At 51.8% G+C, this 24,584-nt stretch overlaps 10 protein-coding genes and 4 pseudogenes across 14 annotated transcripts; 5 read left to right on the forward strand and 9 right to left on the reverse strand.

Moving 5' to 3' along the window:
- Positions 1–1,885: 1,885 nt before the first annotated feature.
- GCG54_00015345 (uncharacterized protein) lies at positions 1,886–2,308 on the reverse strand (the record flags this gene model as incomplete). The annotated part of the gene is made up of 1 exon (XM_045415144.1): positions 1,886–2,308. One exon carries the CDS (start codon positions 2,306–2,308, stop codon positions 1,886–1,888), a length of 423 nt encoding a protein of 140 aa, XP_045258317.1.
- A 176-nt stretch (positions 2,309–2,484) lies between these two features.
- GCG54_00015346 (uncharacterized protein) lies at positions 2,485–3,005 on the reverse strand (the record flags this gene model as incomplete). Its single annotated transcript, XM_045415145.1, has 2 exons — positions 2,485–2,652; positions 2,694–3,005. The coding sequence occupies 2 exons, from the start codon at positions 3,003–3,005 to the stop codon at positions 2,485–2,487; spliced, it is 480 nt and encodes a 159-aa protein (XP_045258318.1).
- Positions 3,006–3,206: 201 nt separating this feature from the next.
- GCG54_00015347 (uncharacterized protein) lies at positions 3,207–3,416 on the reverse strand (the record flags this gene model as incomplete). The annotated part of the gene is given in 2 exon segments (XM_045415146.1): positions 3,207–3,299; positions 3,315–3,416. The coding sequence occupies 2 exon segments, from the start codon at positions 3,414–3,416 to the stop codon at positions 3,207–3,209; spliced, it is 195 nt and encodes a 64-aa protein (XP_045258319.1).
- Positions 3,417–3,427: 11 nt separating this feature from the next.
- Positions 3,428–3,789, reverse strand: GCG54_00015348 (uncharacterized protein; the record flags this gene model as incomplete). The annotated part of the gene is made up of 2 exons (XM_045415147.1): positions 3,428–3,705; positions 3,762–3,789. 2 exons carry the CDS (start codon positions 3,787–3,789, stop codon positions 3,428–3,430), a joined length of 306 nt encoding a protein of 101 aa, XP_045258320.1.
- Positions 3,790–3,825: 36 nt separating this feature from the next.
- On the reverse strand, positions 3,826–5,696 carry GCG54_00015349 (annotated as a pseudogene). Its single transcript is given in 8 exon segments — positions 3,826–3,987; positions 4,086–4,271; positions 4,283–4,464; positions 4,482–4,784; positions 4,835–4,907; positions 4,991–5,234; positions 5,421–5,627; positions 5,688–5,696. Coding segments are annotated over 8 exon segments (1,366 nt in total).
- A 76-nt stretch (positions 5,697–5,772) lies between these two features.
- Positions 5,773–6,191, reverse strand: GCG54_00015350 (uncharacterized protein; the record flags this gene model as incomplete). The annotated part of the gene is made up of 2 exons (XM_045415148.1): positions 5,773–5,996; positions 6,080–6,191. 2 exons carry the CDS (start codon positions 6,189–6,191, stop codon positions 5,773–5,775), a joined length of 336 nt encoding a protein of 111 aa, XP_045258321.1.
- Positions 6,192–6,425: 234 nt separating this feature from the next.
- Positions 6,426–6,901, reverse strand: GCG54_00015351 (annotated as a pseudogene). The gene has a single exon. A coding segment is annotated over exon 1 (476 nt).
- On the reverse strand, positions 6,902–7,610 carry GCG54_00015352 (annotated as a pseudogene). Its single transcript is given in 4 exon segments — positions 6,902–7,106; positions 7,199–7,430; positions 7,445–7,557; positions 7,592–7,610. Coding segments are annotated over 4 exon segments (569 nt in total).
- Positions 7,611–7,856: 246 nt separating this feature from the next.
- Positions 7,857–9,567, reverse strand: GCG54_00015353 (annotated as a pseudogene). Its single transcript is given in 5 exon segments — positions 7,857–7,988; positions 7,999–8,528; positions 8,588–8,935; positions 9,002–9,492; positions 9,517–9,567. Coding segments are annotated over 5 exon segments (1,552 nt in total).
- Positions 9,568–10,288: 721 nt separating this feature from the next.
- Positions 10,289–11,561, forward strand: GCG54_00015354 (uncharacterized protein; the record flags this gene model as incomplete). Its single annotated transcript, XM_045415149.1, is given in 6 exon segments — positions 10,289–10,434; positions 10,476–10,551; positions 10,600–10,960; positions 10,977–11,122; positions 11,139–11,221; positions 11,294–11,561. The coding sequence occupies 6 exon segments, from the start codon at positions 10,289–10,291 to the stop codon at positions 11,559–11,561; spliced, it is 1,080 nt and encodes a 359-aa protein (XP_045258322.1).
- A 319-nt stretch (positions 11,562–11,880) lies between these two features.
- On the forward strand, positions 11,881–12,078 carry GCG54_00015355 (uncharacterized protein; the record flags this gene model as incomplete). Its single annotated transcript, XM_045415150.1, has 1 exon — positions 11,881–12,078. One exon carries the CDS (start codon positions 11,881–11,883, stop codon positions 12,076–12,078), a length of 198 nt encoding a protein of 65 aa, XP_045258323.1.
- Positions 12,079–12,233: 155 nt separating this feature from the next.
- GCG54_00015356 (uncharacterized protein) lies at positions 12,234–12,614 on the forward strand (the record flags this gene model as incomplete). Its single annotated transcript, XM_045415151.1, is given in 2 exon segments — positions 12,234–12,310; positions 12,329–12,614. The coding sequence occupies 2 exon segments, from the start codon at positions 12,234–12,236 to the stop codon at positions 12,612–12,614; spliced, it is 363 nt and encodes a 120-aa protein (XP_045258324.1).
- A 1,564-nt stretch (positions 12,615–14,178) lies between these two features.
- On the forward strand, positions 14,179–15,761 carry GCG54_00015357 (uncharacterized protein; the record flags this gene model as incomplete). The annotated part of the gene is made up of 2 exons (XM_045415152.1): positions 14,179–15,567; positions 15,624–15,761. 2 exons carry the CDS (start codon positions 14,179–14,181, stop codon positions 15,759–15,761), a joined length of 1,527 nt encoding a protein of 508 aa, XP_045258325.1.
- A 3,845-nt stretch (positions 15,762–19,606) lies between these two features.
- On the forward strand, positions 19,607–22,503 carry GCG54_00015358 (uncharacterized protein; the record flags this gene model as incomplete). Its single annotated transcript, XM_045415153.1, has 2 exons — positions 19,607–20,785; positions 20,848–22,503. Coding segments are annotated over 2 exons (2,835 nt in total), but the record flags the coding sequence as incomplete, so codon positions are not given.
- Positions 22,504–24,584: the final 2,081 nt, after the last annotated feature.

Below are 24,584 nucleotides of genomic sequence, written 5' to 3' on the forward strand. Positions count from 1 at the left end.
TGTGGGTTTCGTGACTTACGGCCGGTCTTGAAGAACCCAGAAATCAAAGCCAGCTAATCCAGAAGAGGATGCGAGTTGGATGCGAGTTGAGTTGACAGAGCTCACACCTGCCACGCAAACACTCGAGTCTGCCTGCAATTTGCAACTCCAGGAAAACGCAATTAGCCCAGATGGCTTCAAAACGCTGGGCCCTGTGCTTGATGTCAATGGTACCCCAAAAGGTAGCAAGCGCATGCGATAAGGACATACTCGCCCGGTTCCAAAACATGTACAAAGAGAAATCTTCTGTCGACTACGATCTGAAGGTCCATTATACCCTCAGTCCTAGTGACGAGCCTGGTTCCAACCCACCGAATTGAGTATATGCACCTTCGCTTACTTTAAGTCGTGCAGCATCTGGTCGTTCAATTCAACCAATTCCGAATTTTGAAGGGCCTATTGGCAACCTTGGAAGTCAGCCTTCCCAAACTTCCCTTCGGGCATAACTTCAGATGGGAGCTTAGCGGTATCCCCAGGGCAGCGACCCAGAATCGGCGCCTTGCCCTTGGGAGTTGTTCCAAGCCAGGTTGATGGAACGTCTCTCCGCTGACTGACCTGAATCATTTGAGGTCTTCACACGCTATTGCCAACATGATTACTGCGCCTCAGCAATTAGGTGGACGTGGTAGGCATACACCCCGTGATCGAGTAGCAAGTATGGCACTGCGAGTGGATCTGGCTTATTGCTGTCAGACGACGTCCGCCCCCAGCATATCGGTTATAAAAGCCTTCTTACGCGGGCTCATCAGTAGCTCTGTCCCTCAGAGGCATCAGGTTGAACCTTTGACAGCTAATTGTCAACAAATCATAGGCCAAGTCTGAGTGGAAATATGCATAAAGAAGTTTGAAGATTTGCCACGATGGCCGACACACTTCCACCCGCAGAAACCCCGCCCATATGGTGACCTCGGTTATGGTAAACTTGTTGAAGTATTTGTTGGTGTAGGCTTCGCAGCTCACTCCGGAAAGGTTCAATTTTGGCGCACCGCCACTATGCCCAGATGGCCGACGATTTGTATCCAGGCCACAGTACTGAACATACTGATGACTATCGGCGCATCATCGCCGTTGGTAAGTGTCCGCCCTACCGACTGAGCCTGGCGAGGGTAATCTCAGATAGTCCTAGTTGATCCAGGTGGTGGCGAGCTGGGCCACAACAGCCTCTTCACACCCCCAATCGCCACCTATACCTGGCCCCCACCTGGTCGATACATTTGGCTTCAGCCTTTTTACTACTGTGTGTTTATGGTCAGCTTAATTAGGCCCCAGAGGGCGTTTGACGTGTCAGACCGAAAGACCAAAAGCCAGACGCCAGAGCTGAGGATCTATTGATCTACTTGCCGTCCTTTAGCACCACTCTGTCGAACGTAGGGAGTTCCAGCTAGAGAACTCAATTAAGAGTCTGGACCGTCGCCCAGTTTACTCTACGGTTTTGAGATCCAGCTTGGTGCAGAACGTAGTCAAGCTGTTCATGGAAGGCCCTGCACCAACGAAGCAGTGCAGAACCGCCGTATACCTAGAAGTGTTCCAGGATGCAGCTGGTCGCAGAATTGCGATGAGTCGGCCTTGCTTGAAGCTTAGTGCTGCGACGGCTTTTTGGGCTGCTGCGGCGGCGAGGGTGTAAGCTTGGATACATAATCCGCGGTCTGCCTTTTCCATCCAGGCGTAGAGTTGGTGGCCGATGTGTCTTGCGCGGTGGTATGCTTCGGCCGGCGCGGCATCTTGAATTTTGCATCGGAAAGAACTGGGGGTTTATGTTTTGCTCTGCTGCCGCGATGCGTGTGCAATGTATTAGCATTTGTTGGTCTGTGGATCGAATTTCGTGACCGTTGATGTTGACTTGTAGTCATTTTTCCTGGAGCTGTTTGATCATGCGGCCCTTGCGGGCTCCTTCGTCACTGATCTCACTCATAATCATCGCATCTTCCTTCATAGCCATGCCATCAACTTGGATTGTGCCAGAGATCGTGGATCCACCTGCTAAGACACTGCAGTCAATACCAAAGGGTGCCACGTTGCCAGAGGTACTGGGCAGCCATGCGAACAAGAAAGTTATATGGGCTGTTTTCGCAGCGATAGAAAGGTCCATCCCGGCCTTCTCGCACACCGACGTACGCAGATTGTCTCGTGGAACGGGGCGGATATCCTGTTCCGTACCAATCCAATCTTCGTATGCTTTGAGATTTGTCGATGTAGGTTCTCCCAAAATGGCGAGGGAGAACGGCAGCTGTGCCGCCTGGGATTGCCTTGAGACCTGCCGCAAATCCATTGTTTGCTTCGCTCGGGTAATGACGGTCGCTTCATGCTGAGCATCAGGAAGTGGATGACGGACGCGTTACATGCACGTATGGGGCTGAACTCGTCGGCTTTCTTGTTTGTTGTTTTCAACTGCCGTCTTTAACTGTTCTGCCATGAAGCGCAGCTCTTTGTAGAGCTTAAGGGCTTTTAGCAATCGCATCTTGATACGGTATCGTGGACCAGACTTCGCAGCTTTTTGAACTTGGAGTTCAATGGCCCGCAGAAGAATGGAGCCATGATAGAGGACCGCAGTGCTTCTTTCCGGGCATCAAGCTCGGTCGGCGTCGCAGAGCCTTCAACGGAGTCCTTGACCCTCTTTAACAGCGCTGAGAATGGCAAGAAGAATTAATTCGGACCTCGTCGATGATGACGCTCTCGATGCACTTAGGTGTCGTTCGTTCCAGCTTGAGGCCCTTGACCGGCTCGAAACAGAGGACATGCGCGGCCTCAGCGTAGCACCGAATGGCCAGGGACAGACTCTCAAGTGTGCCTTGTTGGAACCAGTCATATCTAGATACGAAGAGTATCTCGGCGTACTTCAAAATAATCCACTTCGTATACGCCTGTGGTCGACCACGAGCTGCGTCGTGAACGAGTTGGCCAAATGAGTGACTTTCCTTGATCGCGAGCTCGATCTTTGCTGCCACCATCTTCAGATCAGGGCACATGTCACTGGCCTCGACGATTCACTTACTTATGTTAAGAAAAGAAGGAAATCGCCAGCTTGATTTCGTCACAGTCTTAATCGCTTCGCCCAATTGAGGGTCGATCTGAACTCGTCGTACATTGGTGTCAACGATACGATCGAAAAGGAAGCCATCGTCGTATTATTGCGTAGCGAGGAAACGATTGGTCGCGGTCATGGCAGCTTAGATGCTAAGCTCATTGCTGTAGAGCGTAGACGGGACCGCAAGGTCGAGGTAGAAGGTGCCATCGCCAACGAGGCTGAAGTTGGTACCCAACTGTCCGAATCAAACAGCTTCTACAGTGTTGTAGATGCTCCCGAGGAGAGCAAAACCATTCACAGCAGTCTCCATGCGGCTTCGTGAGAAAGGGTGGCTCATAGGAATAAGTGCCATGTTGCTGGCAATCATTTCTTGCGTCCAAGACGTAGACTGGTGGTCCTTTCCTGGCACTTCGCATAAGCAGACATTGAATCTGTCTGCGTGTTCATCATCAGTCCAGTGACCTGTTTGGGAGTCTTGAACAGTGTCCGCTTTATGTCCGACTTAAGCTGCTTGATTGTGCTAGGCAGCCAGGTGAGAGGTGCTGTTTTCTTGTACTCTACGCCTGGCATGAAAAAGGAGGACTTCTCCCCAGTAAACTTGCCGAGATGCGTGCAGAATTCAAGGGAAGAGACGGCAATGTCTGTATCTTAGCAAACAATACCCTGATCTGTCGAAACGTCGATAAAACCAGTCAACTATCCTGTGTGTGCCATTCCAGGTTCATAATTGAGAAGGACCCCGAGATGATTAGTCTAGAAGATTATAGCCCGGCGAAATTGTCAGGCAAATAAGAGGAGCCTCGTGGAGGTAGTTCCACAGGCTTATACTTTGACGCTGGGGATCTCAGCTTGTCAAACAGGACATTATGAGTTAAGACTCGCTTCGGGGTACATGTTCCTCTGACAAACTCGCTGGTGACCGCCTACTGCTGTCTAGGCTCCTGAACGGTCACAGCGATATGTCTCATCTGTGTTCATGCTTATGATTGAAGGCCAGTTTTGAATCCTGGCTTGTGTTCACAGTCTTGACGATGACTTGAGGGAAGAAGACGTACAGCGAGGCTTCTTGGAAAATTGGAACGAAATATGCCTCGCTGCCCTGCAGACGCGTCGAGTCCCAGTTGTCCTCGATAGAGGGCAAGTCAATCTTTATCTTAGTCCAAGCTTCCAGAACACAACACTGTCGGAGTGATAGCTTATTAGGATCCTAAAGTAAACGATTTGTAGAGCTGCACAGGTACCTCCGAACAAATGGAAGGTCTTCTCTACCACCAGATGCAATTCACAAAGATATGAGACAATTTCCAGACTGGAGATGCTGTTGATGTAGTATGATAAGTCCTGCACCGCCCCAGGAAACTGATGACGCTCAGATGCTATTGCATGAGAATCGTCTCCAGCTTCTCAAAAAGCTGACTATTGTCACCGTTCAGTAACGGCTTGAGCCAGATTTTGAGGAACAGAATAATCTGCGATACGCCTCACACGAGAGAACTGTTGCATCCAAGTCCACTGTCTCACGTGGAAACATGTCTTTGGCGATGTCGGCTTTCATACCCACTTTCATACCCAGGAAAAGCTGCTGCACAAAGAGCTGGACCACTGAGATGGCTTGTTTGATTCGCAATGTGCATGTATGAGGCCCCATCTCCACGTCGACGAGGAAGATTTCAGATAGGCCATCGGCATACACGATGATGAGCTCATCACGAGCCTTCGCCTACCTCAAGAGGTACTCAACCAGAACTCTTCGCGCGTTCGGGTTAAGACAGCGTTAATGCCCGTCCTTAGAGAGTGAGTAAGGCTGTCCTGAAGCGTAGTAGCTATTTTGAAGTGGCTCTTGCTAGAGGAAAGGGGATGTTGGAATTGTTGAGATCGAACAAAACAAACATATTCGGCAGTACTCCACCAGATATGGCGTTCTACAACTCGTCATTGAATGGGATGATATTAACAAATCCCAAGAACGCCTCGAATTGTTTCAAGCTCGACATTATGTCTCCGGCTGGCAAGCCAGAACATTTAGCAGCGATATCATTGAGCGTATGAGAAATAATCAAACCTAGCCAGCCCACTAATGGAGCAGGACTATCAATTTTGCTTGTGACTGATTGACGGAGTTGGCAAGATCTGATCAGGCGTCTGCCGCGGCTAAGCCGTATGTGTTGTCCTGCCTGAAATCGGACATTTCAGCAAACTAAAATTAGGTAAGAAATCTAATATGACCACTCAGTACATCTTAAGTAAAGCAATGAATTGGACACAAACAGTAAACTTTTCACCTCAGCCTTAAGCATCAGCGGCCGAAAACGTTTTGGCTTGGGCTGTCAAGTCAGCCAATTTGAGATCATCGAACTTAGGACTAGTATCTGGTCGACCTTGTGGCAGTTGAGAATCATGTACTGCAGTCCCTCGGTCTTCAGACGACCATGAAAAGATACGTGATACGCTTGATGGCATATATGATTGTCGCTGCGCTATGTGCAATGCTGACCGACTTGGAGACATTATCTGAAAACGCTGTCGAGCTGGACTTTGGATCCGACCATGACACTGCTTCGCACTGAAGCTTGCCTTGAGACGGTTTTATTTTCCATCAATCAAGCGGAATGGCGTGACTTACTGGGCACATGTGGCACAAACTACATCTATGCTATCCACGGACAATCTTATATGTGCTCGACCCTCGTCAGAAGGGCCAGTGTGCGTCAATGTGCAACTATCGCTCGTGGGTGCTGCAAAGTAGGCATCCGACCGTCAGATGTTGATGCGTCGTTGTGGACGTGCTTGAGACCATGCCAGGCAGAAACGACCGCCTGCTCAGATTGGGTGTCTATTGCTTGCACCTTGATAATGTCCGCCAGACGGGGAAGGCTGATGACGGAGCCTGCTTTGGCAGTGACCTCTTGACCGTATTGACGAGGAAGGTCATCTGTAGGACTTCATTGATGCCCGGAGAGGCCACTTTGATGAACTCGGATCTTCTGCGGTGAAGTTGCATTCTTTATTCGAGACTGACTTGCTCTGCCAGTCTGGCGTCCTCGGTCGCCTTAGCATACACAGCTGCATCGTCATTGAATGTGAATGTAGACGTGCCCTGGTTGCTTCCGCCTGAGGCTGGCGTCATGGTCCCTATGGTCGAGCTACGTGTTGTGGTTTTGAGAAGGAGCGCAAAGGCATCAGAGATCTTCTGTGCCAATGGAAACTTTTCACAGATAGCGTCAGGTATTGCCACAAACCCCGGAGGTGGAGGCGAAGTTAGTTTCCAGCAATGCAATAAATTGGATAAGGGATGAGATGTTCTCCTTGCTCTCAACTGTCCATCACATCCGAGGCGCTTAGGACGGTCTTAGGTAGGCCCTCAGGAACCGGCTGTTAAAATTTCTGGGCCGCCGTCGAGATTTCGAGCGCTAGGCAAAGTCCCGCGAATCAGGCCCTTTGTGTTCCCCTTGTCATAGCGACCATATTTCTCTGACCTTTCTGGCCGAGTGTGCTTGCCGACGACTCGACAGTCCAGCCAGGGTCGAGAAGCAGTTCTAAATTTTCAATGACATTGACTGTGCACATTGGGTCTGCCGGAACAACCGGCCTGATGTGAGTATAGACGACTTCAAAGAATTCCTCGCAGCTCTTTCGGGGGCACAGAGAGTACAAGATAAATGGTAGCGTGTCAACACAGTGCAGTGAAAACGCCAATATCGAGATTTTGGTCTCGACTCTTAGAAGCAGCTGCGAGCTGGTCGAAATTGAAAGCCTGTACCAAACATCGATCATGTGGTTTCTGACAGCCTCTTGAGTACTTTTGGCAGTCAAGTACTTTGCCGACGGTGGTGTCATTTATGTGTCAATGAGGGAGTACATGCCGTCGATCTGCTGGAGGCGTTTTGTCATGAATTCGCGATGGGACAAGGACTTATTCCCAAAGTTGTTGATTGGTGTCCATCCCTCACATCAATACAAGAAAGCTTGCTCAGTCTTGAAAGGGCCACGATGCCGCTCACCACAAAGGAAATAATACAGACGAATTCTGCAGAATTGAAGGCTGTTACCTCGATGGGGTGAAACAATGGAAGTGGAAGTAGCCCCTTTTGGGTTTACTCTGCTCAAGGGAGTCCTTTTAAAAAGCATCTTCACACTTCTCCTTAGGTTTCTTGACAACGATCTGGGTGATGGGCGGTGGAAGAACGGGCTTTCCAGTGCTACGAGTGTTGCCCACGATGGATAGCTCAGGTCCGCGGAAAATAACTATTGTAGCATTAGTGATGATAATTGACCAGGAAAGCTTATTCTGAAGCCGCAGGACTGCCTGCAGGGAAAAGGAAAGCGTAGTATTGAGAAGCTGGTGTGGAGGAGCAGCTGTAATTGGCTGAAGCAATAGACCCTCAGCCAATGGGCCAAACTGCAATAACCCCAGTGCGTTGGTGATGATGAGATATTAGCTGAGGCAAGGGGTCTTGCCGAGTTCAAGAATCTCCTCGAATTCAAGCCCTGATCTGAGCATGGGCTGATTCTTGACGACGCAGAAACCCCTGAAAATATCCAGCATGATCGCCTCGGTGTCAAAGCCTCAGAGAGAAGCAATGTTATCAGAGCATGTATTTACAATGCCCAGAGCTACTTGGGAGAGACTGCTCGCACAATAAGCATGGGCGTAGGTACCCGCTCATTCTCAGTCTGCTTAGGTTGGGCGCTGTGTTTCGCTCAGCTTGGTTAGCGAGGTCGCCTTCCGACGCATCGATCTTGGATGCGTCCGAACAACTAGAAGAACGTTTTTGGGGTGATGATGCGTAAATCAGTTTGCCGGAGTCCCAAATTTTCTGCAGCGAGGCGGTGCTTGAGCGCTCCGTCGCATCACTGAGGATAGTTCAATCGAGCCGATCGCCAAGGGAGCCCGTCGACCGAGGTGAATAAAATCAAAGAGACGCTGAGGGTACCTGAAATACGCGAGGGAAACGGACGACATCGAGCTGATAGGCCCTAAAGACGGCGCCCTCGATGTTGCTTGCCAGATCATAGGGGAAACTCGTGAGTGGGTATGTGGCCTCTGAGACTAGCTTCCTGTAGACGGGGTAATTGGTGTTGGATGGATGATATTGCGTCACAGGGCCGGCGTTGGTAGGCTCTTGACCCTCTAAGAAGCAAGTCGGGGTTCGATATGAATGAATGAACACCTCAGACCTGGCGGACGGCGTAACGGCTTTCGGGGCAACGGATTGGACGTGGGAGTCCCGCACCCCGATGACTAAGATATACAGCAGCAGAGTCTGTGAGTTGGTGCAAGTCAGATCGAGCTTTCGAATATTTAGTCTACGCTCTAAAAAGACGTCAAATAAACTGTACCTGAGTGTTTCGTCGGAAAGTAATTTGGGGATGGGCCTGGTGAAGATCGTGTTGCGAAGCCGGAGGAGGGCATCGCTCGGGTAGGCCGACAGGACCGCCACAGAGCAACACTCTTCGGAGTGATCTCTTCAATCTTGAGGATATCCGTGAAGTTGTTCAACGATAGACCTCAAAATTGTACACCAGAGAGATCGCTTTGTCTCTTTGCGGAAATGGGCATGCGATAATCTCTGCTCGACTGCATGATAGAAAGCCAAAGCTGCGAGTTCCAGGAGTTTACACGCCCGGCGTAGTCGCAAACCGTGAGCGCGTCGTTTTTCATCCTCTTTTCTATCATCTGCTCCGCAAATTTGCCGCTGAGCTGCTGCGTAATCCGTCGGACCAATGTAATGTCTGCTTTGTATAGCAAATGCAGGTCTTCTGGGTTATCCACAACCCAGCTCAGGAGAATCGTCGATTTGGTGAACGCCGAAGCCGGATGGAGGTTTTTCTCCGATTGCTGGAGGTCTCCCTCTCCTTCAATAAAAGTAACTGTTTCTCTTGCATGACCTGTGCATCGTCGACGTCCATCCTCGCCGGAGGCATGATGTCATTGACCCTGCCACTTTCTCTACAGTCTTGAACAAAGAGGAAAACCGCCCGGAGCGCAGCACAACTTGAACGGTCAAGGTGAGATGATCGTCAAAGAATCTCGAGCAGATCTCTTGAAGTGTCTGCAGCTCTGATCGCTCTACTACATGACTTGATTCATCTCTCGGGACGGATTCTGAATGTGGATACGACATATTTGCAAGCTCTAACGAAGTGATAACTTTCAACTCATTCAAGAGCTTACCACAGATATCCAGGTCACTGTTGGTGTAGTCGGGCACCGCCTGTGTGAAATGCAGGTTCGAGATGCCATTGATGGGTACATTGCCCCTTTTGAGCACCGGATCAAGGGCGTAGCTACAATATTTGCACTTGCCTGCCGTAGGAGTTTCGAGATACGGGCGTAGAAGAGGTCCAGACGGCAGAAGATATGATGCGGTTGAAAATTCGATGTTGTTACAACAAACAGCTATACATCTCTCGTCGGTATTCGTTCTCTCTCATAAATAGATACAAAATACTGAAGCCATAATCCACCAGCATAAAGCGATATCTAGTCCCACAGGCCGCATGTCGACCTGAATTTGGACGTGCGGTTCCCAGCCATGGGTTACTCTAGGCCTCCACACGGATGGCCAAAGATTTATTGATTGAGCATGCAAGGTATTAGCGATCGCAAGTGGCTTGCTAGATATTGCCCCGGGCCATGATCTTGCTTACAGCAGTGGCTGGCTGGGTCCCAGTCGCTGATTCCAGGGTTGCTTTAATTGCATGCGGGGAAGGGCATCCGCACTTATGTTCACCTTTACTCTGTAGTGAGGATGAGATTCAGTATGAGAGTGAGGATAAGAGTGAGGATAAGAGTAAGGATAATAGTGAGAATAAAGGTGAAGATAAAGAGACGGGGAAGACGGGGGAGTAGAAAAGGCGGATAGGATATATTCTCATTCGAACTATGAAACAGAACGAAGTATTCTGCCATACCCTCGTATGTGCATCGCTGCTGTGGCATCATGGCATGGCCCTTGAATTCAATCGCGGCCCATCCCACCTGAGTGCGTAAAGACTTTCCAGCTTGAGAGCTTCCCTGGGGACACCTCAGAACGGTCTGGGACCAGCATTCTTGATCTTGCCTTGTAGCTGAACGAGCGGGAAAACTGGCCGTGACAGAGCCGAACTTCTAGCACCTCCAATGGTCCATCACGCAAAAAGTCGACGCGAACTTCACAATCAAGTTTCTACACCCAAACTTGTCGTCCCCTGCACTATTTGCTAGATCGGCATGTTATCATTATGTCTGCCTTGAATCGCAATCGTATTGCTCTCGAAATCCAGGGTACCAAGGGTGAGGAGTATTATGGCCAGATCTGCGCACTAAGCCAGAGAAGAGAGAATGAAAACTTGAAGACCTATTTTAATGAACACCAGAAGCTTATTGGGTTATGATAGAAATAAAATTGAGGAAACAACAGCGTCTTAGACTCTTAGATGCTGCCCTAAACCCGCCTCAGGCCAAACTTCAACTTGGGAGCTTCGGCACGCCAGAGCTGCATTTTGTGATCCAACAAGGTTTCATCCATAATCAAGAATAAACAACAAAGAAGAGCCAACATATTTGCAGCAACACATCAGGCAAGATAGAATTGGCCGCGTATCAGATCCTGACTGTCAACAACTGGGTCATTACCGTTTGCTTGCAGGTCTTCGATGGACAGGCTAGCCGTGATAAACCCTTCAACAAGGATGCTGCGGATGCGGCTGCTACTGCCACCCAACTGGAAGAGATTAAGAAATCCCAGGGCGTTCATAAACTCGATCTTACCATCAGAAAAGGGCAGGAGGAGGCTCTTACTGTAGCAGAAAGGAGTCTTCCGCAGCAGGCGGAAAGAAACAGACCCCTCTCATGTCCAGCGACTACTCTACCCAACGTTTGTGTTGTGTTCTTGTTCATATGTCTCGATGTCTGTCAGTTTCGGTCCAGTGATGACACTCCCAAAGGGTCAATGGACCACGCTTGTTGAGTCCCGCTCATATTTGCCTCATCCTGGGGATGGCACCAAGAAGATCAGTTTGGCAGACTGGGGAGTGTCAAAGTATGATATGAAGACTAGACTTATGGCAATTATGGTGTCTAAGCTCAAAGGATAATTGGGCGGAAGACAACCAAGAGCCGGCTTTGTGGGTCCCGGCGTTCAGATCCGTCTTCCTGTGGCCAAACCTCTGGTGGTGAAAGCTTTGACTACGTGTGGTCGGCCCCCGACGCTGCAATCAATCCAAAGGGAATATTCATAATAGCAGTACTCGGCTTCAACCGCTTTTCGTATCCAAAGTTACGCCTAAACCAGCAACGCTGCTCAGCTCACACATCTACAAGAAGTCCGGAACGGAACCGTTCCCCTTTTGGCCAATACGGGCGAACTCGGCCATCCAGAAAACTGGCTGGTCTTCTGCAAAGTTGTCAAACAAAGACTACCCAGCGGTGATTGACCTGAATATGGCGGGAACCTGGCCGAGCCTGCAGGGGGCAATACAAAGCCTGTTGGCATCACAAGGCCTATATCCCTGATGCATTCATCCAAGACCACTGATTGTACTTTGAGCAGCAGATCCTCTTAATTCTTCGAGAGCTCCGTGTCAAAACCTTTGTCATTCCCGTCTATTCGGAGATGTTCGCAGATAAGCCCACTGGCGGGCAACAATTCAAGAGTTGGTGTGATGTTGGTGAACCCGAACACAGCCTCGCTCTACCCCGGTCTTCATACTCAGGCCGCCACGAACCCGACATTCGACTTCGAGTGAAAGAACAAGGGCAGATACGCGTGGTGTAGAATGTTTCCGTTACTAGTACCGGGCTTCAGTGCGTCCAAGATAATACGGACAAAATCATGCGTGACGCTATCGAGACTTCGTTGAACTGCGGCTTCAAGACAGCTTGCGCTAATTTGCTCAACGGTGTGGCAGACGCAGGCAACTTCATCTATTCCGACACAGGGACCCTGGTTTTCGGAGACCTGAAGCTCAACAACTTTAGAGACGTCCTCGCAACAATTAGCTACGTTGATCTTAAAGACGGCCTTCATTGACATCAATATCGCTGTACTCAGACAGATCGGGCCATCCACAGGCAAGAAGGCAGATCCAGTTATCCATAATTCCACCGTCACCAGCAACCCAACACACACCACTTAGAGTACAACGTGCAGTCACGTTAAACTCCCACGCTGGAACGGCCCAGCCTATGCCGCAGGGGTATAACATTCTGCCAAATCCCATGGCCTCTGATGAGGTCGTCGTCCAGCTGCTCCTGACGGGAGGGTAGGAATGCCTTTTCAGCGGCAGTGCCTACACCTGGAAGTCCCGCACTGAGCTCGACCAGAAGGAACGCACTGAACACCAGAGTGAAGCAGCGAAGACCGCGGAACGGAAAGTTGGAGAAGACACACCCAGCAATAGCACGGTCACAGTCAGCGCTGGCGCTGATAGCGTCAACGGCATAGGAACACCGCCGATAACGATGACCCCTTTAGTCAGGGAATTCAGCCAGTCGCTGATCAAGGAAGAGCTGCAATGTGGCGCTGCGAATCGGAGAAGAACTAGTCCATCTTCCGCGTGGAGGTAGTTCCCCCAGCCAAAGATGTCGAACAAGACACTCCGCTTCCCCATTCCGACTAATGGCTTGTTCAATGTCACGCTCGAGGCCAAGCAGGCCGCGTCCTTCCTACTTGAGTGTAGCCTGATTGGGGGCATCAGGTATGCTGCCTTTTTTCCTGTTGACTTTGGCGCCCAGACAAGAGAACAAATCCATTTATCGGAATGCCCTTAGACGACCCCACATAGAACAGTCAATTCAAAAGTCTTCACATTGCTTTTCCTCGTCTTGCTAATCTGAGGTGTCTAACTGCAGCGATAGCTCCAACTCCAAGTTGGTACCAAACCTTGAGAACACACGCACAATGTGGCGACGTGATCGGTAGTCATATTCCACGCATAGATGGATATCTCGCTCGATGAGAATGTCAACACTGGTCCATGATATTTGTGCCGCGGGATTTGCGATGCAAGACTGACCTCAGGCGGCTGGACTTGGTTCGTCAAAGCGTGGGTGTTGTCAACCTATTGCAATTGGCTGGGGTGTTTTCGCGAGCGACCACCGGCGTCTCTGATGGTTGATATCGCGCCGGATGTGTTCTCGGTGGCCAAGGTCCTTCCATGTTGATTTCTCTATATCGTTGATGGCTTTTTCGCAGGAGCTTTCTGTTCCGTCATACTCAGGTACATTCAAACGTATCACGGGTAAGGCACGAGGCGGTGGAGAATGGGGCAGAAGCTGTCAGTCCCACTACCTCAAGTTTAACCGCTCAGCCAAGCCCGAATACTTGGCTGACGGGATTGGGGGACCCGTGAAAAGCGCGCGCCGATCTACTGGTGTCTGAGCCGGCCCCCTGCTGTACGTACTCCTTTTTTTTTTTTTTTCCCCGCATCCGTTTTCAACCCAAGAAATCCTCCACAGGCTGAGCTTGAGATTACCTTAGCCAATCAGACAACTGGGACCCGGCGAAAGCTCGCATCACGTGGCCGAAGCCGCAGGTCGAAGTTTTTGGGGGAGAATTTTCGACCTGCGTACGTAAGTCGTGCGTCACACAGTGCGCTGCCAGCTTTAAGTGTGGTGTGGACTCTTATCGATAACACCACGTGACATGTCTTATCAGTGACGCACTGCTATCCGCTGCTGGGCGGCTGTTGCCGAGCCAACTCGCTACAACCAGCTCGCGCTTATCCACAGACATCAACAATCTGTCAGGAACAGTGGATTGACTCCTACATCATCATTGTCATCGGTCGGTCGCATGCAACCACGCAGCAATTGAACTCTGTCACCAGTCAATCGCAGGTCTGCACCAATGTCCGTGGCTCCAGAATATCACCAATCCACAACAGCGCGCGGCCAAATCATCGAAGCCTGGATCAAAGACGTCGCCGCCGCCGTTGCCTTCACCGAAGCCCATCCCAACGCGTCGCCCCTAAGGTGCCCTCCTACTGAATTCCGGGCGCCTTGCCCAACGACGCCTTCATCGAGAAAGCGGAAGAGAACTTGGCCAACCTCAAAATCGCCGACGAAGCCCTCCCCGACCGTCCCACGCATATCCGACACCCGAGCCCCCCTTGCTACCATCGACGGCAACATGGACCGCCCGAGGCCCGCAAAGACACCCAAAGCTGCTGAGAAGCGAGCCCCTCGAGCGAGATCAAAAGCCCCGACAGCGAATGCCCGCCCGCGACGTGGAGCAGTTCCACCGCCAGACGACAATGAACACGAGTCGAATGCCGAGGTGGAACTGTCTCAAGAGGAGGAGTTTGCGGACGAGGACGACGAAATTGAGCAGCTGACCCCCCGGAGGAATATGCCAGCCAGGCCACGACAGACCAGGACCCAGAGACAGCCCGCATCATCAACCGCTGATACGGCAGCGATGACAGCGCCACCGCCAGCCTGGCCTCTTCGCCAGGCCTCTGGTTATGCTGCAAGCTTCGATGCGGTACGCTTCGAGCCCCCCCAGAGCGCACCTCAGGGCTCCGAAGCGAGCAGCCGCCGATCGCGGAGCCCTGTCAAGAGCATCGGCGACCTGCTTTTCGCAGAGAAGCCGGTAGAGCACGTCCCTCTAGATCCCAGACAATTGCCCCCAGACATGCACCCGCTCCTGACCGAGCTCGGGGACATCGCGGACAGTCCCAGAGTCATCCCATCCAACATCTTTTCCGAGGTCGTCACTGAAGCCGAAAGCTTGCACTACTTCCAGAGGATCAAGGAGGAGCACATGTGTTTGGCGGATGTAACCCAGGACACGAAAACTGCTCTGCGAGAGTTGCAAAGTCTCTGTGCCATCGTCCGGGAATCGAAGCGCGCAGCGACTGGAAGCTACTCGGAAGCCCACTGGAATGGCCGCGTGCATTCTCCAATGCTGGTCACGGCGATCGAAGCAGATCAGCAGGCTGACGACATGGCCATCCAGGTGTTTGATACAACGACTGCCCGCATTGTGCCAGCCTGTATCCCGCGCCACACAAATGGTGCAAATATCCAAGCCAAAATGGTTGACTTTTGCATGGTTTTATCCTCGCCTGTCTTCAAGGATATAGCCCGAACCGCCGCAGCCCCGCAAGTGGAGAAGCCTCCGAAGGGGCGTGGCAAACGCAAGCCTGCCCAGGGCTCAGCCAGTTCCAGCGCAGCAACATCGTCCATCTCCGGCGTCGACTCCGTCTCGGAGGCAGGCTCTGGTGTCGGCGGCGGCGACAGCGCCGCCACCAAGGAAGTCAAGTTGCCCGAAACCATCAGCCATTCCGAGTACTACCCGCTCCGCCTCAAACCCATTGCTGTGAGCATCGAGACAAAGCAACCCGACACCTCCGGCAACAAGGCCAAGGCTCAGCTCTCGGTGTGGCTCATGGCACACCTGCTGCGTCTGCACCAACTGACTGGCACTGCTACGCCCGTCCCTCTAACCTTTCCCCTGATCTCTATTATCGGGCCGCAGTGGCAGTTCTCCTTTGCCGTCGAAAGAGAGAACGACATCGTAAGTTATCCTCCGGTCTCACCTGCTATTCGTATACTTACCCTGTCTCGCCCCAGGTCGTCTTTGAGTTTATTCGTGTAGAAGGCACGGGGTCGTTGCATGGATGCTATAGGATTCTGGCCCTACTCAGAGTCTTGCGGCGTTGGTGTATAGAAGAGTTCCAGCCGAGGTTGATGCAGCTACTCGGTTCATAGTCACCACAATGGATTTTGCGTATTTCCTGCTAGGTCTGTGACTGGGTAAATGTGTATGTTTCTGCAGCCAATGAGACAATTGTCCTGCCGCCACAACTGTAGGAATAAGAACTGCATGGCGTTCAACGACGGCACACTATTCCCCCGTTTCCACCCTCTCAATCAGGTGTGTTGATCTCCATTTCGCTGTGCACGGTGTCCGTCTTGCACTGCAGACGCCATCTCCAACGAGCATCGCCTAAGTGTGTCGCCCAAGTGATGAGATCCTGACAGACGTGCTGCATCAATTCTGCCATCAAGCTTTCCAACCCGAGACGCTGGATGTATCGTGGTCTAGGATCTCAACCTTGAGCTTGACGATCGATATTCCCCGAACTAGCTCTATTCAGAGGCGCTGGGACCGATGTGTGGCGTCCGTCCATTTTCTCGTCACACGCAGCTCTTGTCATTTGTTCATTTGACATCTTCGCGCTTAATCACCGGATCAAGCCGACTGTCCATCTAGTATTCCATGATCTAGAACCATGGATCTTCCGCATTTGCATTCTGGGCAGCCTGCCCCACGAGACCTTATCAGGCCCTTGTGACTGGATTTACTGGTTGTCGAGCGGCCTGATTTTCATGCAATTCCTTTTGGCCCACTACTTCTTTCATATCAATCTCGTTATGTCCCATGGACCCCGGACCCCTTGCGGTGGTTATGCACGTTACCTTTGATATTCTGAACCCGGGTTATTGGGGAGCTATCTGCGGTGTGATGAAGTCGTCCATGCGAAAGTTTCCTGGCAACGACATGCATCTTCAGCCTTTAATAAGGAGACGCAGCAGCCGTTTTTTATGTGGGCGAATTCTATGCGTAGCGAAAGGTCTTGCGAACTCTGACTGTCCGATAAGGCAGCGAAAACCCCCAGGGAAAACATGACATCATACCCCTTTAGTCTATAACGGCAGTAATGGTGATGCTCTCAATAACGACGGGCGCAAATGCCAAGCTAGCGGCTAGAATCACCATTCACGTCGCCGCGGCTGCAGAAGATACAAAGTTTGAGAGTCAGCGGACCAGGCTGCAGGATCCGTCGATCAACTATGAGAAAGCGCTTCTCAACCGCTTCCTGACTATTATCCTGCGTCCCAAAATCTCTTAGCCCATCTGCTCTCGTTCAATCGCTTCGCTCTGCCTCTGTGGAGACGAAGAAGGCTAGTTAGATCTTCATTTCAGGGTGAGCTAGGTGTGGAGGAGTGGAAGTCTACACATCACAGGCACCCCACCAACCACCCAGGATATCGCTCAAATCAACAGACGAATGCAGCCCCTGGAATGTATATCGGCCAAATGACCGTCGCTGCTGACATGGATCAGAATTCCAAGTACAGCGCCGACCTCGATGCCCGTCAAGTGAGGTGAGGCTGAATCAGGAGCCCATTGACCCGATCCTGCTGAATCCACAGGCACAGACAGGATACCGAGCAGGGTGCTGATTATTCACCAAAACTCCAGGTCGACCAACAGCTTCAGCCACCGACATTATCACCCGAGGGTTGCGCGCTTCTCATGATGTGGGTGGCGCCCTCGATCCCTGCCCAGCGGGATTTGAATCAAGGTACAGTAAGTGCGACGCGGAAACGATCCACAGAAAACACCTCATATCTGTAGCCAGCGAATGAGGCCCGTCTCCTCATGTTGCCCTGGTATCGCCGACAGTGCCGATGCGTTGAAACAATCGAGGAACCTACGCCATCGACGGAAAATGCAATGACTTGTTCTGGAGATTGCTTCCTGAATGGGTATGTTGCGATATCTATAGAGGAAACTTATGTATAGGGGACTGGTAGATTCTGCGTGGCAATGGTCTCTGGTAATGAGTCGAAGAGAGAGAGAGAGCGCTTGGAGTTGGGGTTCAGGCTGAGTTGTAGTACAGCAAAGCAGAGTGTTTATTTTGTCTCATTTTCCGCAGCTCGGAAAATTGGCTGGGCCACGCAATCAGAGGGGCACAGTCTCTTACGGTTTAGTCCCCCTCGCAATGCCAACCGCTCTGGTATCATGATGGCCTGGACGCCCCCATTCGACGAGACGTACCACAGTCGGCGGCTAAGCAAGCGAATCGCAGAACATGAAGCGAGGCCACGAATCCATACCGTAAGTGGAGTATGCCAAGGCTTGTCTGCAGAGGGACGACCCTGCGGTAAATGCGAAATTTGATCAGTGCCTCGGGCTGCGGTGTTCTCTGCGCCATCAGTATGAAAGGTCATGGATGTTCCCGGAATAAAATCTTGGGCATACAGAAGATAACATTGAGTCAAGCTAGATATCTCACGTAGAAGTTATCCTAACACCTCAAATAACACTGCCTGCTTCCTTCGCCACGGTCACAAAGGCTTCGTAGTAGCCCGAAGTCCGCTGCTTCACAACTGCCGCGAACCCCATCTGTGCCCGGCAGAGCCTCACCTTTTTCATCCTTGCGAGAATCTCAGGAAACCGACTTTCTTTCACCTTGTGGCCAGCCAACCACTGCCGACAAGACTCACCAGCGTGGTCTCGCCTCAAGCTCAAAGTCAGCCCAAACACCGTGTCTACCTTGGAGACCACAATTCTCGGCACTCTTCATGGACGCTAATCAGACACCGAGGCGCACCCTGAGGATCTCCGTTGCGGAAGGTCTACAATCCCTGACCCATCGAGCGTACAATACTTCGACCTGAGCCACGTAATATCTCTGTCTCGCTTTTGGCACTTCCGTCTTTCGTAGTTCATTGTCCGATTCTTATCTTTCAACGTTGTGCAGTTGCTTGCAACTTTAAGAGTCCGCATCGTCTTTGAAACGGTGGCCAAATTTAATATGATAGTTCGGACTGGGGAGCAGAACTAGTAGAACACAAGAAGTACGACAGAGGATGTTGACAGATCTGGGGAGGAGACCGAGGCTGGAATCGGACGACCCTGAGAATCATCACATGGCGAAGGAGTGTGGTTTACTTACTTATAATGATTCGTTCGGCTTGAAAAGAATGTCCTATCAACACAGAACAGAAGGTTTTCAGACTGCATGACGAAAGCAAACATGTCATATTGTTAGGAGACCCGAATTTGATTGCCCATATCAATACCAGCGAAAACCTCGTTGGATTTTACATCATTGTTGACACTCTTCTCATCCACCAATGCCTTTATGTGCCAGAACTGATCATGGAAACGCTTTCGTCACCGTGAACAGAAGCATGGGCCCGATCCGTCGGGCTACTTCCGGGTCGAATCACGGGTCCGGCAGCCGGAGTGGGTCCGTCCCCGGCGCTACTCTCCGGACTCTGTCCGACAGCCGGTCTACTTTCTACGCATGTTTATCTTCCGAGGTTTCCTCCTATTATAGCCCAAAACAGGCTGCGAAAGACAATAAACATCGCCATCACGCGCTGCATCATAAGCATCCAGCTCATCGAAAAGTTCCTGCCACAAGGCCTCAACATCTCAACCCTGTCCCCAGCCATTAAAACTACACGACCCGGTCTTCGGCTGTCAAATTGATCAAATGCGAGAGTTTCACTCTTCTGGGGACTTGCAGAGGCAAAGTCACATGAGACCAGTACTTCCTTCCTTGCACTGCAGCAACAGGGCAAGCGCGATGGCTGCCTCGCTGCCTCACAGCACCCCGCCATCAAAAAAGGGAGGCATCTGCCTCCACTGGCTTACCCCGCCTGCCCTACCTGCCGTTACCCTGTACTTCGTCCATCCAACTCGCGACTGCTCTCCCCCAAACATCACTGCCGCACCACCTCATGATTCCAATCGCATCCTCCCCACGTCGCCAATTATGCGCCAACGCCAACGCATAGCGAAGTCGCAAGACTAGAAAGCTGCGATTGACAAGTTCATTGAGCACTATGGCGACTTAGCTGATCAGACCGAAGACATCGCCGACCGATACTTCGACCTCGAGAGCAAGCTCCCCAGCGACGTCGACGTAGTCCAATTTCGCTGCAACCTACCACTTCAACTCGCCCACGCCGTTGTTCTCCATTCTTCTGCAAAGGACTTTACCCTCACGGACAGCCAAAGCCCGGCAAAGCTCAAGAAGGCGTGCCAGACCTGGAAGATTGAGCCGTGTGTATGCATCTTTCTACTCGACGCAGCTCGTTTTGGTCGACGGTTTTTCCAATCGCTGCATAATCTTTCCCAGCATTGCAACGAGTGGGCCAAGGCAATCCAAGCACTCCTAGACTGCGCGCAAGCTCGCCGCAAAGCCTCAACTTCCCTCGGCTGTGGCGTCGCAAAAGACGCGCCGGGCGTCATAGGCCACGACATCAGAACAGCAACACAGCGCATCTCTGGGATCAACCGCGTCGATTCCAAACCTACACGCAAGAAGACCGTCGCAGTATCCAACGTTGAGAACCCCATCACCCCACACGATCGAAAGCAGGAGGGCATCTCTGTAGCCGAAGAAAGTCACAACGGGCGCAAAAACCAAGGGGCGATCGAGAATCGACCGATTGAGACAAGCTCTGCTGCTGGCAATATCAAGTCACACGGAAACAGCCCCGAAGACGAGGCCATCCCCGAAGCCGAAGACCTCGAGCCCGAAAACGAGGCCAATCACACCGAGTCCCAACGCGAGGACAGCCACATCGAGCCCGAAAACGAGGACAGCCACATCGAGTCCGAAGACGAGGACAGCCACATCGAGTCCGAAGACGAGGACAACCACATCGAGTCTGAAGACGAGGACAGCCACATCGAGTCTGAAGACGAGGACAGCCACACCGAGTCCCAACGAGAGGCCGATCTTGACGGCAAGGACAACACCTCTGAAGGCGAGACCTACGTCGAGGCCAACGACTACATCCTTGACGACCTTGACGACCAAGGCGCCTCTGTGAGCAACACCGACGCCACCAGAGGACAAGCCGGGACCGAGGGCAAAGACGAAGTCGTTGGAGAGCAGTCCGTGGCCGAGGAACCTGACGCTCAGGCGGGCGGAAGCTTCGACGAACAGAGCTACAATTCCTTCGAGTATTTCAGGCACGCCGAGGTAAGTTACACTGACAGATGCCTGTTCGACACCCTGCAATGGCTGACTCTCCCCTCCGATAGCCCTCCCTCGTCGAGGACCATGAGCCGGAACCCTTAAACGTCGTACCAGATAATACGTATCTCTACTACGAGCCCGACTTTACCTCAGGTGGTTCCTACGACTCTGATAATATCCCTGAAGCCGACAGCGATGCCGATTCGACTGGGCGCCCTTTGTCGCAGATAATCGTGAACAGCACCCATTCGTTCGAAGGAGACTCAGACATCTTCACGCTTGAACTACCCATGATGGAGTCTCCGCCGCCCTCCGAAGCCGGCTTGCCGTCGAACTCTGTCACGAGCAACATGCTTAATATCGGCATCGTCAGTGAGACGCCCTCTGCTCTCGATTCGGACAACGTAGACAGTCGGAAGCGAAAAGGTCGCTCATCATCCCCAGACCGGCCATCCAGACGGATACGACACTCCACAGACGGCAGTCCACTGCAAGATTACTACAAGACGCTGGCACCCGCCACATGTTTGACTGGCTGCGTGATTTCGGCAGCGCTGAACGGTTTTTCCAGCCTTCTACACAATTCAACGTTTGTCGCAGATAGCCCAGCTTCCAACATGCAGGAGCCGACAGACCGAGCACAGCACAGGATTGTCTCTGTTCTGACTCTGCCTCAGAACAAAGAGACTACAATCGTCATGCCAGTGGCCAAGAAAGGGCACTGGAATGTGGCAGTGGCAGTCATCAACAACAGTCGAGGAAGCATCGACCTGTACGACTCAATGCCAAGCGATGCTGCAAGTCGAAACGCCCTAGTCAATGAAGCAAAGGAAAGGCTCCAGAAGCTGATTACAGCAGCTGGCTCCAGGGACCCGGCACTCAAACAGCGGTTGCAGGAATTGGACTGGACCAGCCGCCAACGCCACAGTACCATGCAACAGAATGGGCAAGACTGCGGCGTCGCCGTTATCTTGCACTGTCTCCATACATTCGCGGGCATGTCGCCGCCAGTAACAACAGACTGGCTTCTATGGCGTCGAATCATCGCTGTGTTTCTGTTTACCCATGCTCAAGAGGAATCCGGTGTCGACGGGGTCAATCAGCCCGGAAGGCCTCCAAGTGCCACCGTTGTTGACGACATTCGAGCTGCACACGCAAAAGCTCTGTTCCTGTCGTCAAGGCCCCAAATAGATTGCAGCGCTCCTGCAGGTCTTCATCCTCTGATGGTAACATCGGATTCGCCGTCCTCCACAGGAGGAGCCATGTACCACACGGACGCCGTTGCGGGATTCATCACAAGCCTTCAGAGCTGGGCCTCGGAGCTGTCAAAGCGTACCACTGAAGCCTTGACAAGTATGAAGGAGGCGCGCCAGCTGACGATGATGACGATCGCCGACATCAACAACCTCATCTTCCGCATACGCACGAAGGGAAAGGAGCACCAGAATGACGAACAGGAGAAAGCTCGAGTCAAGGCCAAGACAATCGAGCAGCGACTTCGTCTCACCAGAGAGACGCTCGAAAAGCACGAGAGCTCCGTCGGCGACATCGAGATCGCCAGCCTCGCTCGGCAGCGAATTGCCATTCTTGAAGACGAAGAAAAAGAGATTGTGCACCAACAAGCTCGACGGTCGAACGAACGAAAGGCCGTCGAGAGAGGCCTTGACGCCATAGAGATGGAACTGAAGGAGTTGAAGAAAGAACTGGAGAAAGCTGGCTGATACTAGCACGGGAGATGGCCAAACGAACCGTCGACATCGTTACAGTTTCTCGAAACAGGAGCATCTGCATAACTGGTTGGAGCAATATGGGATTTTCATCTGCATGATTAAGCAAGAGGGCGGAACAAGTGGGTGCAAAGGAATTACATTGTTCTTGGGCGTGTTTATTGTACTGGTCGGTCATCTTGATATCCATTAATAAAGACTTATTGGTCGACTTTCAGCTATGGTTACGAGGCACTAGTGTCTATGCAGCGGGATGAGACGCCAGATTTCCTTACATGGCCATCTATATTGTCCTAGCTGCATTCATCCCATGGTCCTCGGTTCTCAAGCGCCGGAATGAAGGTCTTGGGGCGACACAGCACGGGTAATCCACAACGTAGGTAAGGAGGGGCGTGAGGTGAGAGTGAACATGGTGGAAGCTCAAGGTTGGCTCGCTAGAGGACCAACTTCCAGTATGATGGAGCATGGTTTCTAGAATGTTCAGAGGGCAAATTATGGCATCAGATACAAAGATGGCTGGTCTGCTTGTGTCGCAGCACTTTCGTTGTTCTATTGGAAGCATCTCAACCTGGGAGAGGCATCAATTGCACTACACACTGCTTCTGGGCCATTGCCAAAGCGGCAGGAGTAGGTGGCCTTGGACTTCAACGGCTAGGACATACCTATCGACTTTGGTGAGGACCATGTTGATGGTATGGTCTGCGGCGTGCAAGGTGCCGGCCTACACGCTGCAGTTCAAGCCTTGGGCGGGCGCAGCACCTTTGTGGACGCCTTGCACACCACAGCTGCACAAAGTCCCCTGACGCCAGAGATTCAACAATTCATCAATCCGTCCATGGAACTGCAGGCCGGGAGATAACTAGCAGCGAAGCAGGTGACGAGGCACAGGAGGGCGGTGGGTGAGTTCTTGCCTCCCGAGAGATACGGACATCACGACGGGAAGGGTTCAGGGGTCGCTAATGCCTTGAGAAGAAAGCGTCTGCCGTAGAAGCAAGCCACTGTATCCTCGCACTCGCGAGCATCGGTCTGGCTGGGCGCACCAGAGGGATGCACGGCAGGTGCAGCAGGTAAAAGTAGGCGTTTATCAGTTGACAGGTGTTAAAGTTTCACAGGTAGTGACATCGGCAGGTAGTCCAATCGTCAGGAGGTAAGGCACCTACTGCACACGATACGACCGGAGTCAAGTCTGCGGCGCGTCTCAATGTGGTGGGGGATGGCCTCATCAGCAGGTCGCCTTCAGACGCACCGAATTAGATGCGTCCGAAAAGCCACACTGCATCTTGTAGGTTCGGCAGGAACAACTGGCGTGCGCCGCACGTTTTGGTGGGCAGAACGTCGGGCAGGTCTGTCCACTCGTTGGCGTTGCGTCCCTTCCCGCGGTTGATGATTACATGACGTAGGGTTCTGGCTTTTTTTCCGCCACAACCCTGCGTCACCAGACCGTTCTGGCTTTTTTTCGCTGGAAGGGACGGGCCGAGCCGACACCTACTCGTAAGACCCCTTCCCTGGCGATAATGCGGTGCCTTGAAGATCCTAGAACCCCACAAACCCAAGACGGCCAATCAGCGAAGCCCTCCGACTTCCTTGTGTAGTACAGTGTAAGGTGGGTGCGTCACCTCCTGCCGATTTCACCACCTGCTGATTTTAAACACATGTTAATTTTAAACACATGTTAATTTTAAACACATGTTAATTTTAAACACATGTTAATTTTAAACACATGTTAATTTTAAACACATGTTAATTTTTAACACATGTCAATTTTCAACACATGTTAACTTTTCACACATGTTAATTTTTAACACCTATTTACTAGCAACTGCCCACTTGCACCTACTGTGCCTACTTGCCTTACAGATTTCTTCGCAATACTTACTGGACTTAACATATAGACCAGAGAAGCGACTTCTAGCTGGATGCGGAGGACGATACACACGCTGAACAAGAAGCAGCATGCGACTCAGATGGACGAGAACGGTTTCCAGCGGGCCTAAGGTGCGCGCCTATAGGATCATCGCCGGGCTGGAAGGTTGAAGGATGAGAGGACCTGGGTGGGCAATGGGGCCGTCGTGCTC

The sequence above is a fragment of the Colletotrichum gloeosporioides genome (genome assembly GCF_011800055.1).
Source record: "Colletotrichum gloeosporioides strain Lc1 chromosome Unknown consensus_86, whole genome shotgun sequence".
In the NCBI taxonomy this organism is placed as follows: Eukaryota; Fungi; Ascomycota; class Sordariomycetes; order Glomerellales; family Glomerellaceae; genus Colletotrichum; species Colletotrichum gloeosporioides.